This window comes from Nycticebus coucang, chromosome 11 (assembly GCF_027406575.1).
Source record: "Nycticebus coucang isolate mNycCou1 chromosome 11, mNycCou1.pri, whole genome shotgun sequence".
In the NCBI taxonomy this organism is placed as follows: Eukaryota; Metazoa; Chordata; class Mammalia; order Primates; family Lorisidae; genus Nycticebus; species Nycticebus coucang.
In genome coordinates, this window is record NC_069790.1 from 79,748,309 (window position 1) to 79,773,604 (window position 25,296).

The 25,296-nt window shown below is 41.6% G+C and overlaps 1 protein-coding gene across 1 annotated transcript in view; it reads right to left on the reverse strand.

The window, feature by feature from the left end:
- The window catches only part of LAMB4 (laminin subunit beta 4), a 116,461-nt gene that overhangs the window by 29,961 nt on the left and 61,204 nt on the right, over positions 1-25,296 (reverse strand). The window contains 12 exon segments of the mRNA XM_053553419.1: positions 780-940; positions 1,994-2,369; positions 4,042-4,138; positions 8,209-8,429; positions 9,299-9,523; positions 10,108-10,265; positions 10,707-10,938; positions 12,430-12,573; positions 13,606-13,783; positions 17,955-18,075; positions 19,068-19,183; positions 21,052-21,237. Coding sequence (XP_053409394.1) covers positions 780-940; positions 1,994-2,369; positions 4,042-4,138; positions 8,209-8,429; positions 9,299-9,523; positions 10,108-10,265; positions 10,707-10,938; positions 12,430-12,573; positions 13,606-13,783; positions 17,955-18,075; positions 19,068-19,183; positions 21,052-21,237 — 2,215 coding nt within the window.

Sequence of the window (25,296 nt, forward strand, 5' to 3'; positions counted from 1 at the left end):
TAATCAAAGTTTTTCATTAGAGTTCCATTGGCGTGGCTTGCATTCAGTTAGGATGGGCGGAGGGAGAGTAATAGGTAGGACCACACCTATGGTGCATCTTACAATGGTACATGTGAAACTTACTAATAATAGAATTATTAATAGAATGTAAATTTCTCAACATAATAACTAAGAAAATGCCAGGAAAGCTATGTTAACCAGTGTGATGAAAATATGTCAAATGGTCTATAAAACCAGCGTATGGTGCCCCATGATCGCATTAATGTACACAGCTATGATTTAATTAAGAAAAAAAAAAAGAACTATGCAATGAGAACTAAGAGCCTAAAGTACATTGCATGACTCCAATTCATAAAAAGTCCTTATGAGAGATGTTGTGTATAATTCTTTTGCATTTATGGTCACTGGAAATAGAGTAGTTTATACCCAGGAAGGCATAGAAACATATCTCTTTCATTTGCTTGTGGCCATATTAGAATTTCCAACTTGTTGATTACTCAAGACCCGTCACATGGGTCTGGCATATTGGATGTCGGTATGCGTTTACTATCAGACATTGCTAGCTTCTCTTGTTATTTTGAGTAGATGCTCTCCAGGCCCTGCAATGTTTAAAAAGTTGAAATATCCATGAACGAATAATAGTTTTAATGGGTGTGTCTGCCTGCTCTGAAGTACACAAGCAGTATGGTGGTAAGCCTGGGATGACTCACTGATGGAATGCACCATGGATTCCATCAAACTTTGTGCAAATACAGTTGAAGTACATTTTTTCCCCTTACCCATGATGCTTGCATTAAGGACACAGGATTGTAAATTAATTTCTTCCTGGAGGTCTTCAAGTAAGAGGTCTGCCTCATTCTTTATTCTTACTATTGTTTCTTTCAGATCTTGAAATTCATACACTGCTTTGAATTGTTCATTTAGCCGCAACATTTGTTTTCTATCAGAGAGAAGGGGGGTAAATGTGGTTAAGCTTATATTACATTTGAGATGTTGATGGAAAAAACATGCTGCAAAACTTGCCCTCATTATTAGGTACTCTCAATTAAAAGGCATTCCCATCCCCCCTCTAATTTTTCATTTGACAATTTATAATTCTATTTATGACTCATCTCTTTCCTTTTCATTTAGCTTCCTGGAATATTTCAATATTTCAATATTCAATTTTCAAATATGACCAGCATACAAAGTCTAGTAGAATAAAGGTTTTCAAATCTTTGTTTCAACTGATTATGCTCTGTCTTCCTTTGTTTTGGGGTTTCAAACATGTATTCAGACATGGTTTGTTTAAATTAATCTAAGAGAGCTGGTCTACATTCAGCTTTCAATAAATGATAAAACAGAACCCTTCAGCCAGCCTAGGATAAACCCAGTTCTTCATTTAGAACACATCTATATTCAGCAAGGTTTTTGTGTTCCAATGAAACTTTAAAAAAACAAGTATTGTGTCAGATTTGACCCATGGCCCAGAGCAACCAATGTAATCTCAAAAAATAGATGGTGGATGAAAAAAGATTCAGTAATATGTAATAAAAATGATCTTGCATTTTGAGAGACTTCCTATACTTGTTCTAAGACTTTGCATTCATGCACGGACTTCTACTAAACAACTGAAGAATCTGGGAAGATTTGACAAATTTTCCCTGAGTACATCATTGAAAAAATATACTATTTGTTTTTGAAAGTACTTGCTTCCAATTTCACATCTTGCAGCTCTGCTGGGTTTGGGTTTCCCAATTAACCTCTTAATGATTGTCTTTTTATTATAATTAATGGCATTTAGAAAAATCACCTGTAATCCTAACTAGGTTATAAAAAAGAAAGGGCAGACAAACATGATTCCTAGCCTGGTTATTAACTGAACAATTATCAGTTACCCAAAATCAACATAGGTACATTTCTAAATTGAAGGCTGAGGATGTTAAAGGTCAGTAGGGGTTAAGATAAGGTACATCTGAAGTTTGGCTTTCTATTCCTTGAACACAAATCTTACCTAACAGAGTCATGATAATCCTTGACTTTTAAGAATTTCCCAGATAAGAAAACAGGATGTTTCAAAATCCTTTCTATTTCAGACATGTTCTCTCTGAGGCCTTTGAAGTCAGCCTTACAGACAGCCGGGGTCTCTCTTTTATCTTCCATGTTACCAGCCAGCCTAATTAACCCTTGCACAGCTTCGGAGAGGGAAGAAATGTTGTGGTTCCACTGATCAAAGCACAAGTGACATCGAAGACAAGTAGGGAATTCCTGGCTGTGACCCTGGGCACAACGATCACATTGCTGGCCGCTGACTCCCTCCCGGCAGTGACACATGCCTGTGTCTGGGTCACACACAGGCTTCTTGGCACCTTCCCTATTGCAATCACATGCTATAAAGGACAAGAGAGGAGCAGAGAGTGTCACTGGGTCTTTCACTTATGAACGGCTCAAGAATAAAGTTCTTTCCTCTCTCTCGAGAATGTTCCTCACTCCCACTTTGAAGGTGAACATTTAAAACCAATAATTTCAGAAATCTGTGTGATAGCCATTAAAATACAAGCATGTCTGTATTCCACTGACTAATCCCATCTATTTCTAGATGGGAAATATTAGGTGTTTTTATTACATGAGTGTGAGTGTATACATGTGGGTTCTTCATCTGTTTGAGCAAGAAATATGGATTTTGTGGTGGACAGCACAGTAATAACTCTGTGCTGCTGCCTCCTGTGGAGAGTCAGGCATGTCATAGACTCTGAGAAGTCCCTGGACTATGTTGTTTTTCTGAGTAAAATCCAGCCTGGGTGTGCAGACCCATGCTGTCTTCTGTTACAGAATGAAAACTGTTTCAGTCTCAAAAACAGGGAGAAAATTGAATTCATTTTGTCTTAATTAAAAAATAACCAATGCCACACTGCACTTTATTTGAGTAAGTTTCTGATCAATTCTAAGGATGAAGGATGGAGCAATCTACTGGTGTTACTGGGATTCCAAAAGGTTAACGAATCACTAGCCTATGTCTTCAGACTAACAGCAAGGATCAAATGATTTGAAAATGCATTAGACAACCTGAGTAAAATCATGGCCAGTACAAATAAGAATGAATCAGCACACGCTAGGCTCCTCAACTAGATATCACCCATCTGGCGCATCCAACCTTGGTCCTGAGGCATCAGCAGGAACCCGCTGGGGGAAAGCATTAAGGCACTCCACCAGCCAAGCTTGGAGATTAAAAAATCCTGCCTCTTTGATCTGAGGCTCTAGATTTGTGCTATCTAAAATGGTAGCCACTAACCACTTGTGGTTATTTACACTTACATGAATTAAACAAATAATTCTGTTCTTTGTTGCACGACCACATTTCAAGTACTCCATAGCTACCTACGTGTGGCTGGTGGCTCCTGCGTTAGATAGCAAGGAGGCAGAACATTTCTGTCTCTGCAGAAAGTTCTACCAGACAGCTCTCTAAACTCTACAACTGGTGGTCACACATGGAATGAAGGGCATGGGGACACAAACTCCAAGAGCATGGGCTTCATCTTGCTTGTCCACTGTCCAGAGTTCCCAGTTGGGATTTTATAAATACTTGTTAAATAAGGAAATCCTTGACAGATCCAGAGTCTTGAGAGCCACTTTGAGAAAACATCTCCTTTCTGGCTTCCTATGATCTACCTCCCAGCCTGTACCTCAGCCTGGGGTAGTTATTTAACTCAATATGCTTCCAAATAGCAAAACCTTGGTTGTAAGTCATGCCTGTAGACTGTTCCATTGTAATGACTTTGAGGAATTTTACCAGAGGCTACAAATTTCAATATAGGCTAAAAATTTTAATATGGGCTAACATTTAACATAGGCTAAAAGTTGTAATATAGGAGAAAAATCATCTTTGCAAGGGCTACAAAAATATTATTTTTAAAACTAGGATTAACTTGGTGAATTTTCTAAATCTACATTGTTAACGACAACAAAAAAATAAAGACGTTTAAAATCCAGCTGTTTTGTAGCATGCCTGTGGTAGGGCCAGGACAACTCTACCCATGTGTGTTTAGAATTTCCAATACTTACGATTGCATTGCTTTTGGGGATCACCATAATAATTTTCCATGCACTCACTGCACTGTCTCCCGCCATAGCCTACTTTACACGGACACTGGCCTGTAAGCTGTGAGAACAGTCATGGGTGAGGAGTTGACAAGCTTTATGATCTAAAAACATGATGCATTTTAATAGGAAACATTTTTCCCTCTAGTGATTTAGAACATACAGCTGTGTGAAGGTGGAGGAAGGCTGATTCCCATGGCTAGCAACCACCCCCAACAATACCAAGGATCAGAAGTTAATTATGTGTTTTGGCTTACAGCTCTTGAATACACCACCTGCTTCCAGCTGTTTGGGGACAGGTGGCCCCAAATGGGGAAGCATACACAGATGTAAATGAAAACAAAACCCATAATGGGAAATAGGCCACATTCTTTTCCTCTGTGGTTATGGGAGTCCCCCCATGAGAAAGAAAGGCCAAAGACCTGGTCTAACATTCATCAGTTGATTTGGCAAGTAATGTTTTCATTATGGAATGTATGATGTGGTTTCTACCAACTGGACTCATGTTTTGCTCAAAAAACCATCTTTTTTGTACCTTTGGCTTAATTCCTTAATGACAGCTATTTAACTGTATTTTGGGGAGAAAGATGAACTTTCCTTTACCTTCCCAACTGGATTCTTGACCAGGTTTTCTAAAAGCTGAGGAGGTTGAAAAATTAATGGGAAAAAATATGAAGAACACACTATTGTCACTGTCCCACCTTACCAATTCTGCTTAAATAACAGCTCCATGAGTCCCGTGAGTAAGAAGCTGGATTCATAAAATGACTAGATCTACCAAGTTTTGGTCCATCTTTGGAGTTCCTGAGAGTTTCTTCTCAAACACAGGGTGTTATGGGGAATTCCTTGGCCTGAGGTGCTTTATAGTACTCAGTGTCCTTGACTGTTGGGCTGTGCTTTTTTCTACAGATGCAAAAGCTGCCTCCTTGTAAGCCGCTTCCTGTTCCCATTGTCCTGAGTCCTGCCCTACAGAATTGCACAAAGCAGACATTCTGCCTCTTCTCCCAACTAGAGCCGACCACCCTAACTCACCTTCTTCAGGTCCATCTGAATTTCTAATTTCTTCAAGCCTTCAGCACAGAATAGCATGGTTCTACCCATCATCTTGGTTGTCTTCCTTTGGACACACACTAGTTTGTTAATGTAATATTTAAAATGTTGTACACAGAAATGACAATAGTGCTCTTGGCACTGTCTGGCCACTAGAGCAGATAATGGGACAGCAGCTGTCCTGAACTTGGGCATGGCGCTCTCCTACTCCAGCCTGCTGGGCATCGCCTCTTTGGCAGCCCTGCTGGTTTACTGGATGCCTGCACACAATGAAAATCCTCAGTTGTTTTTACAAGAGCTACATTTATGTAAGGGATTTAAAAAACCCAGTTGTGGGCAGCGCCTGTGGCTCAAGGAGTAGGGCGCCGGTCCCATATGCCGGAGGTGGCAGCTTCAAACCCAGCCCCGGCCAAAAATCACACACACACAAAAAAACCCAGTTGCAAACTTTACTTTTACCGTGTTAACAGTTCATCTCCTTATTTCCAACCTACTTGATAGCTTGTTAAGATATCTTTCCTCTGGTTCTGTGTTTATAATATTAGCTTATAGCTTTGCAATATCTGTAAATTTGAGATGCATGTTTCCCCAGCTCCATCTAAACTGTTGATGAAGATGTTGAATGGCACATTTGTATCTCTCTGTGGGACTGCACTAGGACCACCTTCTGGTTGACATGGAGAGAACTACTTTTATCAGTAGTTGTTTAAACGGCTGGGAATGTGAATGTCCACATGTCTTCTCTTTACTCCAATGAAAGTGTTTCTTGACTGTAGAGAGCAATCTTCCCTAAGGGATCCCCTATGGACCAAATACCCTGAAGTGCCCTAGCCATGAGGTACTTTTTAGTTAAATCAATGCCGTCTGACTTTCAGATGTGGGCTGCCCCCGACTGTGGTCTTCTCTGAATGCTGCTACAAACGTGTTTCCAAGGAGGTCCAAGAAGCAGATAGTGATACTGAGAGCATAAGGAGTCCAACAGGAATGAGGAAACGAGGCAGTTACATGGAGATCAGCTAATTCATTCTGCAGGTGTGGGTTGGGAACATGTAAAACAGGCACAGTCATCTAGTGCCCAGCTTGGTTTCTAACGCCATTCTCCAGGAAAGGAACTAGTGCTACGTATGGCTGATTCTAGGACTGGGGCAGAAAATACATAAGATGAGCCTGGAGTATTTTGCAGTAAAAGGAAGTGTTTTTTAAAACCCCATAATATTGGCCTATGTCTAAGGGAGCCAATTAAAAGAGCTTCTAATGATCAAAGCTGGAACAACCTGAACAACAACACAATATTGGACTATAATCAAAAGTACAGTGTAAATATCCAGGAATCCAGAGTGATGTAGAGAAATGACTGACTGACTGACTGAAGGATGAGGGACGACAGACAGACTTCAGCACAGGAGAATTCCACTGCTTCGTGCAGCAGCATCCCCTCAGTTGTGGACTGCACGTGGTGACTTCCTTTCTCAGAGTATAACACAGAAAGGAGGAAAAAGAGCAAACTTTACAATATAAAGGCCTGATAAACACAACTTCAACCTGGTGACCAAGAGCCACATCAACAGTGATACCAAGTTAATAACATGCACCCTTGACTGGATGTGATAGGAATGGTGACTTACCTCTCTGGTCTTCTCAAAACCCATAACCCTGGTCTACTCATGGCAAAACTATCAGATAAATTTGAATTGAGGGACATTTTATAAAATATTCCTTAAAACTATCAACGTCATGAAAAACCAGGACCATCTAGAAACTGTCACAGATGAGGTCTTAGAACAGAAAAAGGATATTAGGTAAAAACTAAGGAAATGTGAATAAATTAAGGAGTTTAGTTAACAATAATGCATCAATATTGTTTATTAGTTGTGACAATGTATTGCACCGATACAAGGTGTTACTGGTAGGAGAAACTGGATATGGGGTACATTTTTCTTTTTCTATCAGCACAAGCTGCAACTTATTCTAAAATAAAAAGTTAATTAAAAAAAAAAGATGTGGTAGGGTTGTATGCATTGGTTGGGGAGGATTGGAGAGGAAGAAAATGAAGAGATGGGAAAACATATTTTCTGCGTGAGAAGTACTTTCAAAAGTTAGCCTGGGTAAAGATTGACCTTTGAATAATAAGTTGAAAGTGGAGCTGAAATTGGAGGTGAGCCAGGCTTACTAATCGAAAAGACTCCAGTTTCTTAAATTAGCGTTTTGATTCCAATTAAACTCTGATCCCTATATTGTGGATTTGACTTTCTCTAAAATATCTTGTCACTGTTTTACCCTTTTCCCCTAATCTCTGTTAATATGAAAATTGTTTCAAAGAATAGATTCATTAAGCCAAAAGACAAAAACTAAAACTAAGCATCTTAACAAATGGTTTTATCCCCCATAAATTGATAAGGTTATAACCATTAAAACCTGTGCTCCTTGTCTTACTGAGTGAAAATCACATGCGCAGTTTTAAGTAGCATTAACTGTATATGAAACATTGAAGATTTGCTCCCAGCTGCATTCTTTAAAAATAATTGAAGTTGGTCTGGAAGGAAAGAAGACCTTTTACCCATATGTAAAGCAATTGGTGAATTATAGGGAATGACAGCTTGATTTTTATAAATGTAATTATGGGTTCTCAGGGCACCTATTTAATTCTGATAATCATTTCTGATTAATGATCTATTTCTCGTGTCCTCTGTATGATTATGTGTACAACATAGCGAAAAGGAAGGTTGTGAGGGACGTTACCTAACAAATGTAATCAATGTAACTTTATTCTTTGTACCTTCAATCAATCCCCAACAATAAAAAAAAAAATGAAAAAAGAAAAGGAAGGTTGCATCTGTTTCACTGTGTGCAAATTCTGACTTCTCCAGCCATAGAGAGGCCTAGACAAAACTGAAGTAGGCAAAGCTTAGCTTTGAGATCCTCCTTCTCTTGGGTGCTTTCATTTTGGATGAATGCAGACTCTATCCCCTACAAGGCCAATGCTGTTCATAAAATTTAATTAACATTCCTTACACATTTGAAACCATGTCTCACCATCAGTCCCAACTCTGAGTGAACTAGTAAGTTTTAGAGTTATCTTGCCTGGTCACAGTGGCTACTTTGGGAGTTCCGAGGGTCACAGTTGCATGGCTGACATCCTGTCCCAGGGACCAGATTCCAGTATCCGTCAGCACAATGGTCACAGCCCAGGCCTGTAACATGTGGCAGACAAGGGCATTCACCAGTGACAGGGTCACAGGGGCAAGGTCCGCCACCAGGGGGACACACAGCAGGATTCACACCAGAAGGATGGCAGGAGCACCCTACGATGACGAAGTGGTCGTTAGAGGTACGTTCCACCGTAACACTGGCATTGAACAAACCATACCAATAGCTTTTTAGATCTGGATGTACCATTTCTCCAAAGAGCTCCAAGAAGAAACACCATATGATAATATAGAATTTATCAAAGAATTAACGTAGGCTGAACCTATTCAATGGTTTCTATCTCCCCAAGTGGTAAGTTCATACGGTTCAACCTACTGCATGCTAAGAACTCGCAGTTAGGATGACTAAAAGTCTCGTATTTCCTTCATGCCATTCACCAAAGTTCCATTTATTTAAATTATTGGAAAACAATGGTTTATTAAATTGACTTGGGTAAACTGAAACAGTTAAAATATCTTCTGAAAATGAGCAGTTTATTTCCACTGTTTCTTTACCATAGAATCAAACTTTTGTCTTCTACTATATCTCTGATCCTCATACATTAAAGTCACTTGATAACCTGTCACAATGCAGATTCCTGGGCCTCATTCCCAGAGATTCAGAGGTTCTGAAATATAGCCCAGGAACCAACATGTTAGTCTCCCCCTACCCTGCAACCCCCGATGCTCTACACAGGTGCACTGTGGACCACACTCTGAGAAACAGTGCTTTCAGGTGTTAAAGGCAACAGTCACAAAAGGCAAACTAATCACACCAGTGAGGGCACTGTCGCTGCATCTGAGAATACAGCTGTAGCATTGCTCCAATTTTTGCTGAGGAGTTCAGTGCAACAGCCCAATCACCCAGTGGGTGCTGCTTCTGCTGGCTGGGGCCGTCCTAACTGAACTGAGCACAGGGGAGCTGACAACACTCTTACAACGTGCTGCTCAGACACATGTCTCCCTTGGGAGCTTTGCATACTTACTTCTGCAGGTCTGATTGAGGGCTGATCCAAAGTAACCTGGTTTGCAGAGCTGGCAGTTTGGGCCCTGAGTGTTATGCAGACATCGAAGGCACTCCCCAGTTTCCGGGCTGCAGGACTCTGGATCAGTCACATCAATGTTGTTGTTGCAGGCACATGGCTGGCAAGGCGCTCCTGAAAGTTCTGGATTTCTATAGAAACCAGCAGAGCATTCTTTACACTGAATACCTAAAAGAAGTAGGGATAAGAAGGAAATGGGTATTGTGAATTGGACTACAATAAACATTCTGGTGCAAATGTCTTTGTTGTAAAATGATTTTTGTTCATCTGGATAGATACCTAGTAATGATATTGCAGGATCAAATGGCTAAATGCCCATCTACTCATGAATGGATAAACATGGAATACTATGCAGCCCTGAAAAGAGGGACACTTTACATCTTTTATGTTTACCTGGATGGATCTGGAACATATTCTTCTTAGTAAAGTATCTCAAGAATGGAAAAAAGTATCCAATGTACTCAATGCCATTATGAAACCTATATATAAACACATATTCATATGAATGATAAAATACAAAGTCCAGAAAGAAAGAGAGGAGAGAAGGGAGAGGGGTACAGCCCAGTAGAGTTTTTAATTGTCACTGGTTTTAAACCAAATTCTTTGTTCAGCAATTTAGCAAATTGTGTCCTCTTGCCATTTTTGTACCACTCACTTGTCCAGGGCAGATAAATTACAAACATGTGATCATTTTTCAGATTGCAGTGTGGGATGTAAGAAAAAAAACACCCATCATGAACCGTGCTGCATACCTACATAACCTTGAAGACAATTGCAGATTACATCTGAGCTCCAAGGATTCTGATAACAGGAATGGGCAAAATACTGATTGCTTGAGGGGACATCTGGACACAAGCAAGGACGACAGGGCTGTCCTGAAGAAGGATTTCCATAGTAACCATCGATGCACCTGTCAAGGCAATTTCCTTTTACCAAAATGTTGCCAGGAAAAGCTCCCATGTTAGCCAATGCGGATTTGCTATGCTTTAGAATAAAGCAACTCTGAAAACTCAGTATTTTAGAAGGTGCTCATTTACTCTGTAAAATGACTTTTTATTTTATATTGAAAGTCTCAAGGCATAGTCATTAAATTCAACATAATGGCACTTGATTTACATGCCATATTTAAGGAACATAAAAAGCAACGTGCCAGGTGAATGTGTATTATTGATTTAATCCAACATTTTCTGGCTCATAAGATGATTTTAAAAGGCAATGGAACAATGATCTCCTCACCCATAGCAGTCATTCTACACTCAAATACTTCTGAGTTTCTACTTAATGGGCCTCCATTATGAGATCAGAACAAAATTTCACAGCCTAAACATTAGCGTTCATATGAATTCCCCACCTTTCACAGTTTCTTCCTGTTGTAAAACCTCCACAGTTGAAGCATGATCCTGTCTCTGGATCACAAAGTTCAGCAAACCCATTACAAGGGCAAGGGCGGCAGTTGGGAAATCCAAAGTAGCCTGCCAAGCAACGATCACAGCAGCGGCCTGCCACCCCTCCGTAGCAGGGGCACTGTCCTGTGATCTGGTCACATACTGTGTTCTTTGATCCTTGAGGATGGCAGTGACATCCTGGATAAGGCAAAGAGAGTCATGTTGGAGTGGTGTGGTGTGGGGAAGTCACAGTTCTGATTTTGTGTCCTTGCCCTGGTGAATACAGTGAGCTTGTGAAGGGCTTAGAACAGAGCCCGGCATGTGAGTGTTAGTTAAGTAACGATTGATTGAGTCATTCCATCTGCAGAGGTTCTCAACCTGTGGGTCGGTTGCAACCCCTCTGTAACGATGAAAATAAATGCTGCATATCAGATATTCACATTATAATTCATAACAGTAACAAAATTACAGTTATGAAGTAGCAATGAAAATAATTTTATGGTTGGGGGTCACCACAACATGAAGAACTGTATTAAAGGGTTGTGGCATTAGGAAGGTTGAGAACCACTGATCTAGAGCATGTTGTAAACAATTGGGCCTTGCAAATATTTGTTGTTTATATAGAGGTACCAAACAAGAAGCATGTTTTAACAACTTAAACTTTCCCATATCTTAAACTTCCATATAATGTTAAACCCATCTCAAGGTGGCTAGACTTCTTTTTTCCTAGATGAAATAGTAGAGACCTAATCCTTTTCTGATAAATTGTTGAATCCTGTGAGCCAGTCTTCCCTGTACAAAAATGTGATGACTGTTCTATTGATGGGGGGAAAGTGGGGAGGATATGTTTACTCTTTTGTTTAGATCCCTTTGTGTAGCTCAAGCATTTTTTAACTTCTAAAAAATGAAAAGAGAAAGCAATGATGGGCCTGCTGCTAGGCAGCCATGCCCTGGCCATGCTCTGGAAGGGAGACTGTCTCTTTGAGAAGACAGGTTCCCCTACCTGAAAGAGAAATTAATCTACCTGTAGATTTTCATGCTTCTTGAGGTAGGTTTCTACAAAGAATTGTATTTTCACTTGTGGTTTACACTGTGAGCAGAGAACTATATGCTCTAAACACAACAGCTATGACAGCAGAATTATTAACCATGCATGAGGCTCTACCTAACACCATATCCGGGGGTGGCTTACAAAATGAGTTCCAAGGCTATTTGCAAACCTAGCATCAGAAAGGGTAATATCCTCAAAGGGGAAGTTCTGACCTATGGTGACAGTGTTGTCCCTTTCTTGACTTCTCAATCTCATTGTTATTTTAGCCTTTCCAGGAACAGGGCTTACATGCTAGATCATAAAGCCGGGTTTCCACAGCCAACCCCCTTCGCAGCGTTTGTTCCCACATTTCACCTGTACCACCCTCCACTTGATAGAGACACAGACTTCCAGAGGCTTTTGTGACTTACTCATGATTTCTAATAGAGCTCTGTACACAGTTTCCACTAATAAATGGGTGGATGAAGTAATGGCAGAAAAATTTCCAGTACATTTTATCCATGTAGATAAACAATCTAAATAATATGGTCAAGCTCCCAATCCTTTCCCCTCTAGGATTCCCCACATCATTTTGCCTGCCTTCAAAATAAGCAAGGTTGTGAACACGTGTGTTCCCCTCATGTTTTGTTGCCACGTACAATGACAGCCATGATGCCCCAAACTGTAGTTTCCAGTTGAGCACCTGTCACAGCACCGCCCAGTCACACCATGTTTACACTGGCACTGGCCTCCAAGTCGGCTGCAGCTGGACCCAATGGAGCCCTGGGGGTGACACTTGCAGGCTGCAGGAAAGAAAGGGAGGCAGAGGGGAAGGAAGTGGTGGAGAAGAACCTCGCCTTGTTAGTTCACTTCTTCATTGAGACCTCTCTGATCCTCTCCTCTCTCATCTGTTAAGTGGGGATAACACTGGACCCACCTCACCAGATGGCTGTGTGGCTCAAAGGCAATATGGTCTGTAAAGTACTAAGAACAATGTTGGGCTTGTACAAACAAACATTACTAATAGAAGACTTAAATTGTTTTAAATAATTATTGTAATGTAATTACGACTACTGGTATTATTACTGCAATTCCTCATGTTTCGCATTGGTGCTGAATGGACCTATTGCTTTTCTGATTTCCCCTATTCCATATATTTCATGAGATGAATGGCACCCTGAATTCTAGCCCTGTCCTAATGGACAGCCCGGAACTCAGGAAACGTAGGCTGTCATTGTAGCTGTCACTCTATAGCAATGCTTCCCAACTGAAGGAAAATTTTGACTCCCTGAAAACATTTGACAAAGCTTGGAGACATTTTTGGATGTCACAGCTCGGGTAGGGTGATGCTGGTAGTGGATGGATAGGGAGGCAGCTAAGCATCCTGTAATGTACAGGGCAGGCCTGCACAGCAAAAGATCAGCCAGCTCAAAATTTCAGTACTGCCAAGGGTGAGAAACCTTTCTCTACAGTTAAGTGAAATGGGCAAGTTACATAGTGATTTGGCGCCCTCATACTTCTATTCATTAAGTTAAAATTTTTGGAGGAAAGAAGCTGTTTAGAGTTCCTCCCAGCTCTAAGTTTCTAGGATTCCAGATGCATATTTTAACACCACTTGTCCAACAATCTAGCATCCTGATGCTATTGCAAGGCTTCTCCTGTATACATTTACTGAACTGCATATTCTGAATCCAACACGTTAGCTGTGTGTCTGAGCATCGTGATGGGTGCTTTGCTTCGGAATGGATACTAAAATAAATCGATCTGTGCACATTGCAAAAAGTGTTTGTACAGATGTCAGTGCTTCAGCAGAGCCCACTGAACAGATAACTCACCCACTGCCCCATTGTGTAGCTTGGCCGACATGCTGACCATAAGCCGTTCACATACACCAGGGAGTGCTTGAGGTCCTATTTCCAAGGCAATTTTCACACAGTTGTGCAGCTGATACTCATCTAAGTCCTGTTTGCTGTAGAAATTCTCCAATGAATTGACTTGGGGAATAAGGCCAAGCTTTTGAAATAATGAGAAAAGAAGACTTATGTTCAAACTATATGTGTTCAAAATTCTAGTTAAATTAAATAAAACCAAGATCTATGAGAATAATGGTTCAAAGGAGACTCAGTCCAACCCTTTAAATTGATTAGAACTGTAAAGTTTTAAGATTTTTAATTTATTTGAGAAATTCTAAATATTTATATTTATTGACTTATGGCAAAGAAAATATAAGACACTTTTATCTTTTTACTAAAGCTAGTAAAGATAAGATAAGGTACTAAAGATAGATCTTTTTACTAAGATAAGAGTTTTAATTAGGCTACTTCTGATAAATTAATAAATTCTGGCTTAATGTGTCCCGTAGTGTTACTATGGAACTCTAATTCCACAAAATTCTCCTTTAGGTGATTTCGACATGTAGAGTGGTATTCTACATCAAATTATACTGGTCTCTTGAAGATTCATAGTATAGATCAGATATTAAAGGCTCTGAAAAAAAGAAAAAAGGATCTGAAAACTATTGCAAGGAAGATCCTTTTTTTTTTTTTTTTTTGAGACAGAGTCTCACTTTGTCACCCTGGGTAAAGTGCTGTGGGCTCAAGCGATCCTCTTGCCTCAGCCTCCCGAGTAGCTGGGACTACAGGTGCCCACCACAATGCCCGGCTGTTTTTAGAGACGGGGTCTTGCTCTTGCTCAGGCTGGTCTTGAACTCCTGAGATCAGGTGATCCACTGGTCTCGGCCTCCCAGAGGAAGATACTTTTTAGAGTAAATGTTTCTACACTTACTTAACCATGTGATGCCATATCCAAATAATACTCGCTAATCCCCATAAAACCAAGATTTCACAGGTACATTTTTGAAATTACAAGTTTAAGCCACATACCTGCTGCAGGGACAAGAGAAATGCATTGTTAGGAGCTTATTCTCAAAGAAAAATCATCTAGAGTTTAACACCTACGTGAAGAAAAGCTGCTCACTATATTTTTTATGAAGAGTTTAAGTCATGACCTACTGCTATTGAAATGCTTTTTAATGGCTTTGGATGATGTGGTAGAGTCGGTCATTTTAAACAATGGCTGTGAAGAACAGTGCTGAAAGTAGGCTTTCATTTGGTCTAGATAGGAAACTGGACCAGGTAGCACGGGCAAATCTCCTTCTCTCACCTTCTTTTTGCTTTGTTCACCCTGAAGCTAGTTTCCACGGCCATTTACTTCAACCTTCCCAGACTTTCCCTAAGTGTCCTTTGACACTCGAGCTGGTGGAATTTCAACCCTAGATGATTTCAGTTGACCCTGGAACAACACAGGGTTGACATGAGCAGGTCCAATTACAGGCAGATTTTCTTCCTCCTCTGCCACCCCGAGAAAGTACAACCCACCTCTCCTCTTCCTCCTCCTCAGCTGACTCAATGGTAAGAAAACAAGGATGAAGACCTTTTTGATGCTCTCCCTTGACTTACTAAACAGTAAGTATATGTTCTCTTCCTTATGATTTTCTTTTCCCTAGCTTACTTTATTGTAAGAATAGAGTGTATACATGTATGTGATATATGAATTGTGAGGTAGCTGACTGTTTATGTTATTGGTAAGCTTCTGGCCAACAGTAGGCTATCAGGAGTCACATCTTGGGATGGTCAAAAGTTACAGGGGGGCCTTCAATGCAGAGAGGGATGGCACCCCTCCCCCCACAGTGTCCCCTGCCCCTCCTGCCCCTTGCCTCGTTCTCTCTGTGTTCTTGGCTTACGCTTGCTAAGAGGCTTATTCTTGCCTCTCACTCCTCTTCTCAGAGAAAATAGACCCCATCAAAGGGGCTGGCACCTGCCCTCTCCTTCCTCCAAGAACCCAGTCTCACGGGAATGGCCACCTGTCCTGGGATCTTAGCCTTAGTGTGAGAGGCTGCCATCTCCCCCTGCCTGGGGGAACCCTTCTGTGCCTGCTTGGTTTTTTTCAGTTCCTGCCTCTCAACTGACATTTAAATGGGCTACCTCTCCCCCATCTGCAAAATCACCTCCTTGACCCCAAGACCTCCTGACACTGCCTGGTGTTTTTGCCCTTTGACTCCTTGACAGCCAGATTTCTTGAAAAATCATTTCCCTGCCATCCCTACCACATCCTCTCCACTCACTCCTCTCGGCAATACAGCACTTCTCCCCAACTCAACCCTGAATGTTCAGGTTCTCTCATGAGCCCCCTTCTTACTCCACACTTCCGTCCCAGGGGACCTTGGCAACCCCGTGCTGCCACCTGTAGGCTGTGGGACCTGAATTTATGTCTCCTGTGCACCTCAGTTGTGGGCTCCAGACCCACAGGGAGCTAATTGCCAATGGGCTGTCCCACAGGCATCACAGACAGACACGCTGGAAACCCACTTTCTTTTCTGTGCCTGATCTTGGTACAGAATGCCACCCCTGCTGAGCTGCTTCGTAGAGAAAACTGAAGTTTGGTCATCTGTGACACCTGCCCCTTCATCACCAGCATTAAGAACTGCATTTTATACTCCAGGACCACCACAGCATCTGGCTGGGCCCACGGATGATGGACAGGTAATTTGGACTGATGCATTCAATACAGCATCAAGGGATAGTCTTTGGAATTTACACAATTTAAATTAAATAATAAAACACTTTAATCCATTACCGTAAAAATATTTAGGATGTGGATTTAAAATGAGGAGTACATTGGCTGTTACACCTTTGAGTTTCATGATTATCACAATAACATCTCTTAGTGATCCAGGATTTCATTAGTTTCTTCACTAATTTCACTAGTTTCCACACTTGGAAACTTTCTCTACTTTGCCTGGGTTCCCAGATTTTAGCATTTTCTTCCCCAAATTAACCTTGTTGGATTTGCTTTTCTTCCTTTTATAACGCACATGTTGGCTCATGAGTGCAGTTCTAGTTAAAGCTCCTCAGTAGAGAAGATGAATTATATGGAGGGGGAAGTCATGATAGTTTAAATTTTTCATTTAAGAATTTGGTTCTGTGTCCTACTTCATTTCTACCCTAATATGGTGGAGCCTCACCTCAACTCTTACACAGCCATCCACGTGCAACCACTCAACTCTGCCTGTTACCTTGAAAGCAGCCATATATAATATGTCATCAAACGGGCCTGGCTGTGTTTTAATGAAACTTTGTCAGGCTATAGTTTGCCAACTGAATTGGAAAATTCTCATAAATATTCAAAAAGGCAATTTTAACAAAGTGATTTGATTTTTATCCATGAAACTACCTTTTAAAAACCCCACACAATTCTGTTGAATTGGGATGGTGAAGGTGGGATGAAACCAGTACTGTCATACTTTTCTAGGGATCCTGAAAATTAATTGGAGAATGCTTTCCAGGAAATATTTTGGAAAGAGCCAAATATATTATCTTGAAATACATTATTTCAAGAGCCATAAAACCTTGGTTAAAGTAAGGAATATATTTAGACATATAGTAAAATACAGAAGCAATCTATATGACCACAAATAGAGTACTAGATGAATAAGGTGAATAAATTTACTTTGTCCCAGCTCTGCTCAGTGACAAGTCTGGGTCTGAGGGGCTGTCCAGTGTGAGAGGTTTAGAAGACATGCCTATGGCCCAACTCTAGGGAAAGATGATGAAAAAGTCACTCAGGAAATATTTTGCATGGTTCCTTACATGATCAGAAGACTACATACGTATCATAAGAAAATGCTTATGATAAAACGTGAAGTGAAAAAAATTTATATACATAATTGTACCAGCACTCTGATTACAGCGACACAAAAGCATGGGATGTACACAATGGGAACTTACAAAATACTAGTAAGGCAAGTGGTTGGCTTTCTACCCTCCATGCTCAGTGGGGCCAGCATGCTGCAGTGGCTCAGAGCAGGGATCTGGAACCGAGCAGCGCGGTTCTCACTCCTGATCCCCCAGCTCTGTGACCCTGTGCCTCAGATCTATCACCAGTAAAATGAGGTTAGTACCCACCTCACAGGGTAGCTGGGAAAATTAAATAATGCAACACGTAAAACACTTCAAACCACTACTGGAACATCCTGTTATGCAAGACTTGCAGTTGCGGTCAAGTGACTTTCCTAATTAAATAATACATTCATATTTTTCTAGAAACATTTCACCAAGGAGTCTAAAAGTAGAATTATAATGGTGCTTAGTCAAGAACGATGCATCCTCAAAGCTATGATACTTACAGAATCAACCAGGATGTGTGAATGAGTGTGGGATTCTCCTTCCGAAGGCTGAGAAAAATAGACATCTATGGAATATTGTACATCTGGTTCTAAACAGATGGGTGTGGGAAGCAGCATGACTCTGCATTAAGAGAAATAGGGCAAAAATTCAGTGACAAAAGTACAATTATATTCTTTAAGCATCCACAGTACGTAGCAGTGTCCCAGTTATGCCAGGAAGTGGGCTCCACTGTGGGGTTGGGGCCAGGTCAAGATCTAGACTAGGGGTTCTCAAACTTTTTAAACAGGGTCCAGTTCACTGTCCCTCAGACTATTGGAGGGCTGGACAATAGTTTAAAAAAAAAAACAAAAACTATGAACAAATTCCTATGCACACTGCACATATCTTATTTTGAAGTAAAAAAATGAAATGGGAACAAATACAATCACACTGCCGCATGTGGCCCGCGGGCCGCAGTTTGAGGACCCCTGGTCTAGACCAGCACAGGTGCGTTGGCAGGATGGTGGATTCACACACGGGTCCTCCGTGGCTCTTCCATAGGACTGTGACAAATAGCAAAGTCTTAGAAACTATCGCCGTGGGTTGTCGTGACAGCTCTGGAGACAAGGTACTAGATATCCTTCATTCTATCTGCTGTGCTGGTACCAGAAGAGTCTCTGTTTCATTTTGCCCCACACTTCTCTAATGAGACAATGAGTGGCCTCAAAATTAGTAGCTTTTTACCTCTTGGATTCTCAGCCGGTAAGTATTTTATTCATATTCTTATAACATTTTACTTATTCACATTTTCAAGCCACTTGGGGACTGGAAAAGGAACATTCAAGATTTAGAGTCAGAATACTGGGTTGGAATCTAGTTCCACTACACACCAGCACTGAGGCTTGGTGGCAAGTCATTTAAGTATTCTTCTCAATTTCTTCATCTGGTGCAGATAAGATACCTTGCCGAGTTATGAAGATTAAATGTGATATTAGATGTACAGCATAGTGCAGCACATAGTAAGTACATAATAAATGCTAATGTTCTTCAATTTGTCTCCCCTCCTACTTAGTTCCCAAATACAAACAAAACCCCAAGAAACCTTCAATGTTTGAAGTCAGGTCCAAGCATACCTGGCAGCTGCTGGCAAGGCAGAAGACTCAGGCTTCAGCTGTGCAGTCTTTGGGGCACAGGATTCACTCCCTCCAGGGGGGTTAACCACGAGCTGGACGGCCCAGTCAGCCAAGGACTAGACAGGCACGGCATGAAAATATGTTACTGGGAGGATATAGCGGACTGTTTGCATTCACTCAATATGGATAGGACATGAACCGAATTTGCAACCCACAGGCCACTTGGACAGTAGAGCTTTGGAGTTGAAAGAGGTCTTAGAGGTTCACTCCAGGCCCAACTCTCAGGCGTCTGAACTGTGATCCAGGCAGAAAGAACATTGCTTCTCACGCTTGTAATCCTAGCACTCTGGGAGGCCATGGCGGGTAGATTGCCTAAGCTCAGGAGTTGGAGACCAGCTTGAGCAAGAGCAAGACCCCATCTCAAAACAAAACAAACAAAACAAAACAAACTAGCTGGGTGTTATGGCAGGTGCCTGTAGTTCCAGCTACTTGAGTGGCTCAAGAGATTTGCTTGAGCCCAAGAGTTTGAGATTGCTGTGAGCTATGATGCCACAGCACTTTAACTGGGGAACAGTACTCTAACTGGGGAACTCTGTCTTAAAAAACAAAAACAAAAAGAACATTTGTTTCTGGCTATAGCCGTAGTTCATGGGCCTGGAAAAACCATAACCTTCCTGACAGGTCTAAATTTTCAACCCCCTTCTCTCAAAAAGTTGATAAATTCATCATGTCCCCGAATCACAGAATAAATAATAACAATTTGGAATCCTTCACTAAAGGATACCACACACATTCACACGCACACATATACACAGATGCTAATTAGTTAAATTCTGGAAGTCTTATAATTTGGAAAAGCTTTTTAAAGTTGTCAGGGTTATACTCTCTCTATGGATAAATTAAGCTAGTAATATTTTTTCCTTTTTTCTTTTTCTTTCTTTCTTTTTTTTTGAGACAGAGTCTCGCTTTGTCACCCTTGGTAGAGTACTGTGGCATCACAGCCTACAGCAACCTCAAACTCTTGGGCTCAAGAGATATTCTTGCCTCAGCCTCCCAAGTAGCTGGGACTACAGGCACCTGCCACAATGCCTGGATATTTTTTAGAGATGGGGTCTGGCTCTTGCTCATGCTGGTCTTAAATACCTGACCTCAAGTGATCCACCCACCTCAGCCTCTCTAAGTGTTGGGATTATAGGTGTGAGTCACCACATCCAGTTTAATATTTTTTCTTTCTTTTCTTTTTTTTTTGTTTTTGTTTTTGTTTAATAGGTCTGGGCCGGGTTCAAACCCCACCAGCCCTGGAGTATGTGGCCAGCGCCCTAACCACTGAGCTATGGCGCCCAGCCTCTGTTTTAATGGCTTTCTTTTTTTTTTTTTTTTTACTTGTCTGATTTTTTTTTTAATGGCTTTCTTATATTCACCAAGTCAAAGTACAGTGAGCTTTCTTGGCTTTCATTTGTAATTGAGAAGTGGAGAATTATGTTACATCAAATACAGTCCCTAGCAGAGCATTAGAGCCTCTAAGATCACACCCCTCTCCAGTTGTAGAAAACATTTTTCAAGGGAGATTGTCAGTGGGTTTCAGATTACCGAAGAAAAGGTCAGGAGCAAATTCTTCTGCTACATCACCTGTGGGTCTGACTCTGCAAGTGTGTGGGTTTATTAAAATGTTAGAAACAAAGCCCCAAGAGGGCAGGATTCATGTTATTTTACTTGTTTATTGTCTTATACAAACATCTAGTCACCACTTCCTTAAATCTGGTACCATAAATATATTACTCCGTCTTTAGCTCTCTCCATGGGATAGAGCACGTGTGCCTTCAGTATCTCTAGGAAACCTTTTGCTTCATAATGTTCTCCACATGTTTTGCAGACTGTTTTATAATGAACCTTTTCTAGCAAGGCTGAAACGAAAATGCTGATTTTGAGAGTATAGTATTTCTGTTGGTTTTTTATCATTGCAGAAGTTGGGGTTAAGGGATACCTGGGCTTCATAGCGGATGGCCACGGTGAAGTTCATGGGGAAGGGAATGTTGTCGACAGCAAATCTCAAGCCAGTCCCAGGGAGAACCCTGGCAAATCCAGGTCCAGTCCACGCAGCAGGGTTCCCAGGAACTGGCTCTCGTAAAACAATGTGAACAGTAGGCCTCTGGGCAAAAGTCACCCAGCTCTGAAACAGGAAAGGAATGTAAATAGCTTTGCCTACAGTCAAGGCCTAGAAGAGTACAGGAAACAAAACAAAACCAAAAAATAGAAAACACTGCCCTCCTCCCCATAATTCCTGCTGCGTATATGATTCTTCTGAGTCACAGATAAATTATTCCAGCCGGGATACAGTCCAGCATCCAGATGGGAAGTTGTGCTGAGACTGCAGCTTTGGAACATATGTTGCTGTATAGAAAGACGGATTTGAAAGAGGTGTCCCTGGAAGCCACTTTAATTTTAAGTGCTCCATTAAAGAGCTGAGCAAAGGCCACATGTGATGACCTTCGGTTTTCTCAGATATGACTATGAAATTCTGGCTAAAATATGGAAGAAAAAGAATATTCCCATGTCTACTTTACAGATTTTGCCTAATCATGCATGACAATGAGAAAACCCACATGGATCTGTTTTCTAGATACTTCTCCCATGCTCCTCTTTGTCTGCCTGGGGGCATGTAAGTCCAAACCTCCTAACACACTTGCCTGAGCAGATTCCCTGAGGCTCTCTGTGCTGGACGTCAGCCCAAGGCCATCTGGACCCTGCAGATAGCACCTCTTTAATTACTTTGCATCTGCCTCTGCACTCTCACAGCCTCCACTCTAATTCCTCCTTGTGTTTCTTTTGCTTGTGCTGCTGCAATAGTCTCTTGGCTATGCTTTCCTCTCTCTCCCTGGTCCAATTCATGTTACGCACCACTGCCAAGAAAGCATTTTAGACTCTTTCTAACTGCCAACAGAATAATGCACAAATTACTTAGCCTGGAGTTCAAGTTGCTCTGTGGTCCACCTCAAACTGCTCTGTTTGACGTTTGTTTCGTAACAATTAAGAGGCAGCCTCTGAATTAGGAATGCAAAGATAAATAGGATAGAGTCCCTGCCATACAGGAGATTAGAATCTTGCCTTAAAGAGACAAATGTAAACAAGAAAGTGTTCCACCACATTTGGTTTTAATAGACAGAGGTATATGTAAAGTCATCCACATGTAATGTTTTTGCAAATATTTAAGAAATCGCCTCAAAATCAAAATCACGGTAGACACTGCAAGTTCCCCTCCCAGACCCCCTTTACCTGGCTGGTGCATCCAACCCCCAGTTGCCGTGTGAGATGATAACTATTCCTAGCTGACCTTTGCTCTGGAGAATTGCTCCTTCACATATTCCCCACACTCATCCCCCAGGGAATTCACAGCCAATAACTAACTTGAACAAAGGTGTCAAAAGGCTGGTCCTCTTGTCTCAAGGGGCAGGACAACTTGGCATGCTATTTATGCTCTTGAGCTTCTCTGAGGATCAATCCAATTTGTTTTGCCTGAGACCACTTACTCTGCCCTTTCTATTCCTCTGTCTTGTTTCCTTCACTCTTTCAAAGACTATTCCCAAAGAACTATCTTAATAAATCACAGGCAGCTGCCTCTCATCATATACTCTGCTTCTAGGGCCCCTGACCTGAAACAGTAGATACCAGACAATTTACCTAAAAGCAGATCCTAAGATGCAATTCTGGGGGTGGCTAATTTGTTGTTCTGCTGGTGACGAGGACCCCAGAGTGTGATGTGGTACTGATGATCCTGGCACGCAGTAGTAGTACGACTGCTAAAACTGTCACTTGTGGAGACCTGGGATAGGACAAAAGGGGAAGTGGAAGCACTGACTGAGCAGTATTTCTGGCACTGAAAACTATGAGACATAATAATTATAAGGATTGTGGAAATGGGTGGCTAGTAGCAAATGTCTTTGATGGGAGAAAATGACAAGCTCAGGATCAGCACCCGCCCAGACCTCCAGAAGAGCTGCACCGTGACCCACGACCGCCTGGACCTCTGGAAGAGCTGTGCCGCGACCTTGACAAGTTTACCCATCTAGACCTCCAGAAGAGCTGCACCGAGACCCACGACTGCCAGGACCTTCAGAAGAGCTGGGCCACGACCCGCGATCAGCGCCCACCTGGACCTCTGGAAGAACTGTGCCGCAACCGTGACCAGTGCCCATCCTGGACCTCCATAAGAGCCGTGCCATGACCCATGACACGCACCCGCCGGGTCTCTGCATGCCCTGACCAGGAACTCTGGGAGCCACACAACCCCGCATCCTCCTTCTGAACCCTCCCTGCCTCCACACCAGCCCGTTCGTCTGGCCAGGGACTCTGGTAGCCACGGGCTGCCTGGACCCCTCCCTGCCTCTGCGTGGAACCCATATCCTGACCAGAGACTGCTGGAGACTTGGGACCTCTGTGCCAAACTCACTGGGTGCCAGGCACCCCCAGAACTGTGTGCACCACCCCCCAACCTGTTGCTGGATCCAGGTGTGTCATACTCTGGAGCTGCTCCCACAAACAGAACTCCCTGGTTGGGGCAGCCCCAGAGGAGCTACACAGGGTCACTCCCTACAAAGATCCAGCAACAATAGAGTGACCCCGCTGGGGTCTAATCTTGGAGAGACATCTTCCCAACTCTGAGGATGGCCAGAGGCAACGGTGAAAAACAATCATAAGGTGAAATCAATGGAAAAACTCTGGCAATACGAATAATCAGAGTAGATAAACTCCCCCAAGGGACAATGGGGCAGACATAGCACAAGATCCCATGCACAAACAAAATCTGAGATGTCAGAAATCAAATTCAGAATCTGGACAGCAAATAAGATCTAATTAGAATTCCAAGCAGTAACCCAAAAGATATCTCAAGAATTCAACGAATTCAAAGACCAAATGACCAAAGATTTTGACACATTGAGAGAAAAAGTTGCAGCCCTCAAAGATCTGAGAAACACAGTAGAATCCCTCAGTAACAGAATTATGCAAGCAGAAGAAAGGATTTCTGACATTGAAGACAAAGCTTTTGAACACTCCCAAACTCTCAAAGAGGAGGAGAAATGGAGGGCAAAAACAGATCACTCTCTCAGAGAGCTCTGGGATAATTTGAAGAAAATCAATATTCATCTTATAGGGTTCACTGAAAGCGATAAAGCAGCTTCACAAGGCACAGAGTCTCTTCTCCATGAAATTATGAAAGGGAACTTTCCAGGCATGCCAAGAGATTCTGAAATTCAGATAGCAGGCAGTTTCAGAACTCCAGCATGACTCAACCCGAATAAGACATCCCCCAGACACATCATAATCAACTTCACTAAAGTTAATATGAAGGAGAAAATTCTGAAAGCAGCCAGACGAAAGAAAACCATCACCTATAAGGGCAAGAATATTAGAATAACTGCAGATCTCTCTGCTGAAACCTTTCAAGCTAGAAGAGGATGGTCATCGACTTTTAATCTCCTAAAACAAAATAACTTTCAACCCAGACTCCTGTACCCAGCTAAACTGAGTTTCATTTATGATGGAGAAATTAAATACTTTAATGACATTCACATGTTGAAAAAATTTGCCATAACTAAACCAGCTCTCCAGGATATGCTCAGACCTATCCTCCATAAAGACCAGCATAATCCTCCACCACAAAAGTAAACCCAGAAAATTTTGATCAAATTCCAACTTCCACAGTCGCAAAGGGATTAAAAATGTCCACCAGACTCTCAAAAGGCTTATCAATATTCTCAATTAATGTGAATGGTTTAAGTTGCCTTCTAAAGAGGTACAGGTTGGATACAAAAACTGACTGGATACAAAAACTCAGGCCAGATATCTGCTGCATACAAGAATCGCATCTTACATTAAAAGACAAATATAGACTCAAGGTGAAGGGATGGTCATCTATACTCCAGGCAAATGGAAAGCAAAAAAAGCAGGTGTTGCAATCCTATTCGCAGACACAATAGGCTTTAAACCAACCGAAATATGGAAGGATAAGGATGGACACTTTATATTTGTTAAAGGTAATACTCAATATAACAAGATTTCAATTATTAATATTTATGCACCCACCCAGAACACACCTCAATTTATAAAAGAAACTCTAACAGACATGAGCAACTTGATTTCCCCCAGTTCCATAGTAGTTGGAGATTTTAACACCCCTTTAGCAGTCCTGGATAGATCCTCCAAAAAAGAAGCTAAGCAAAGAAATTTTAGA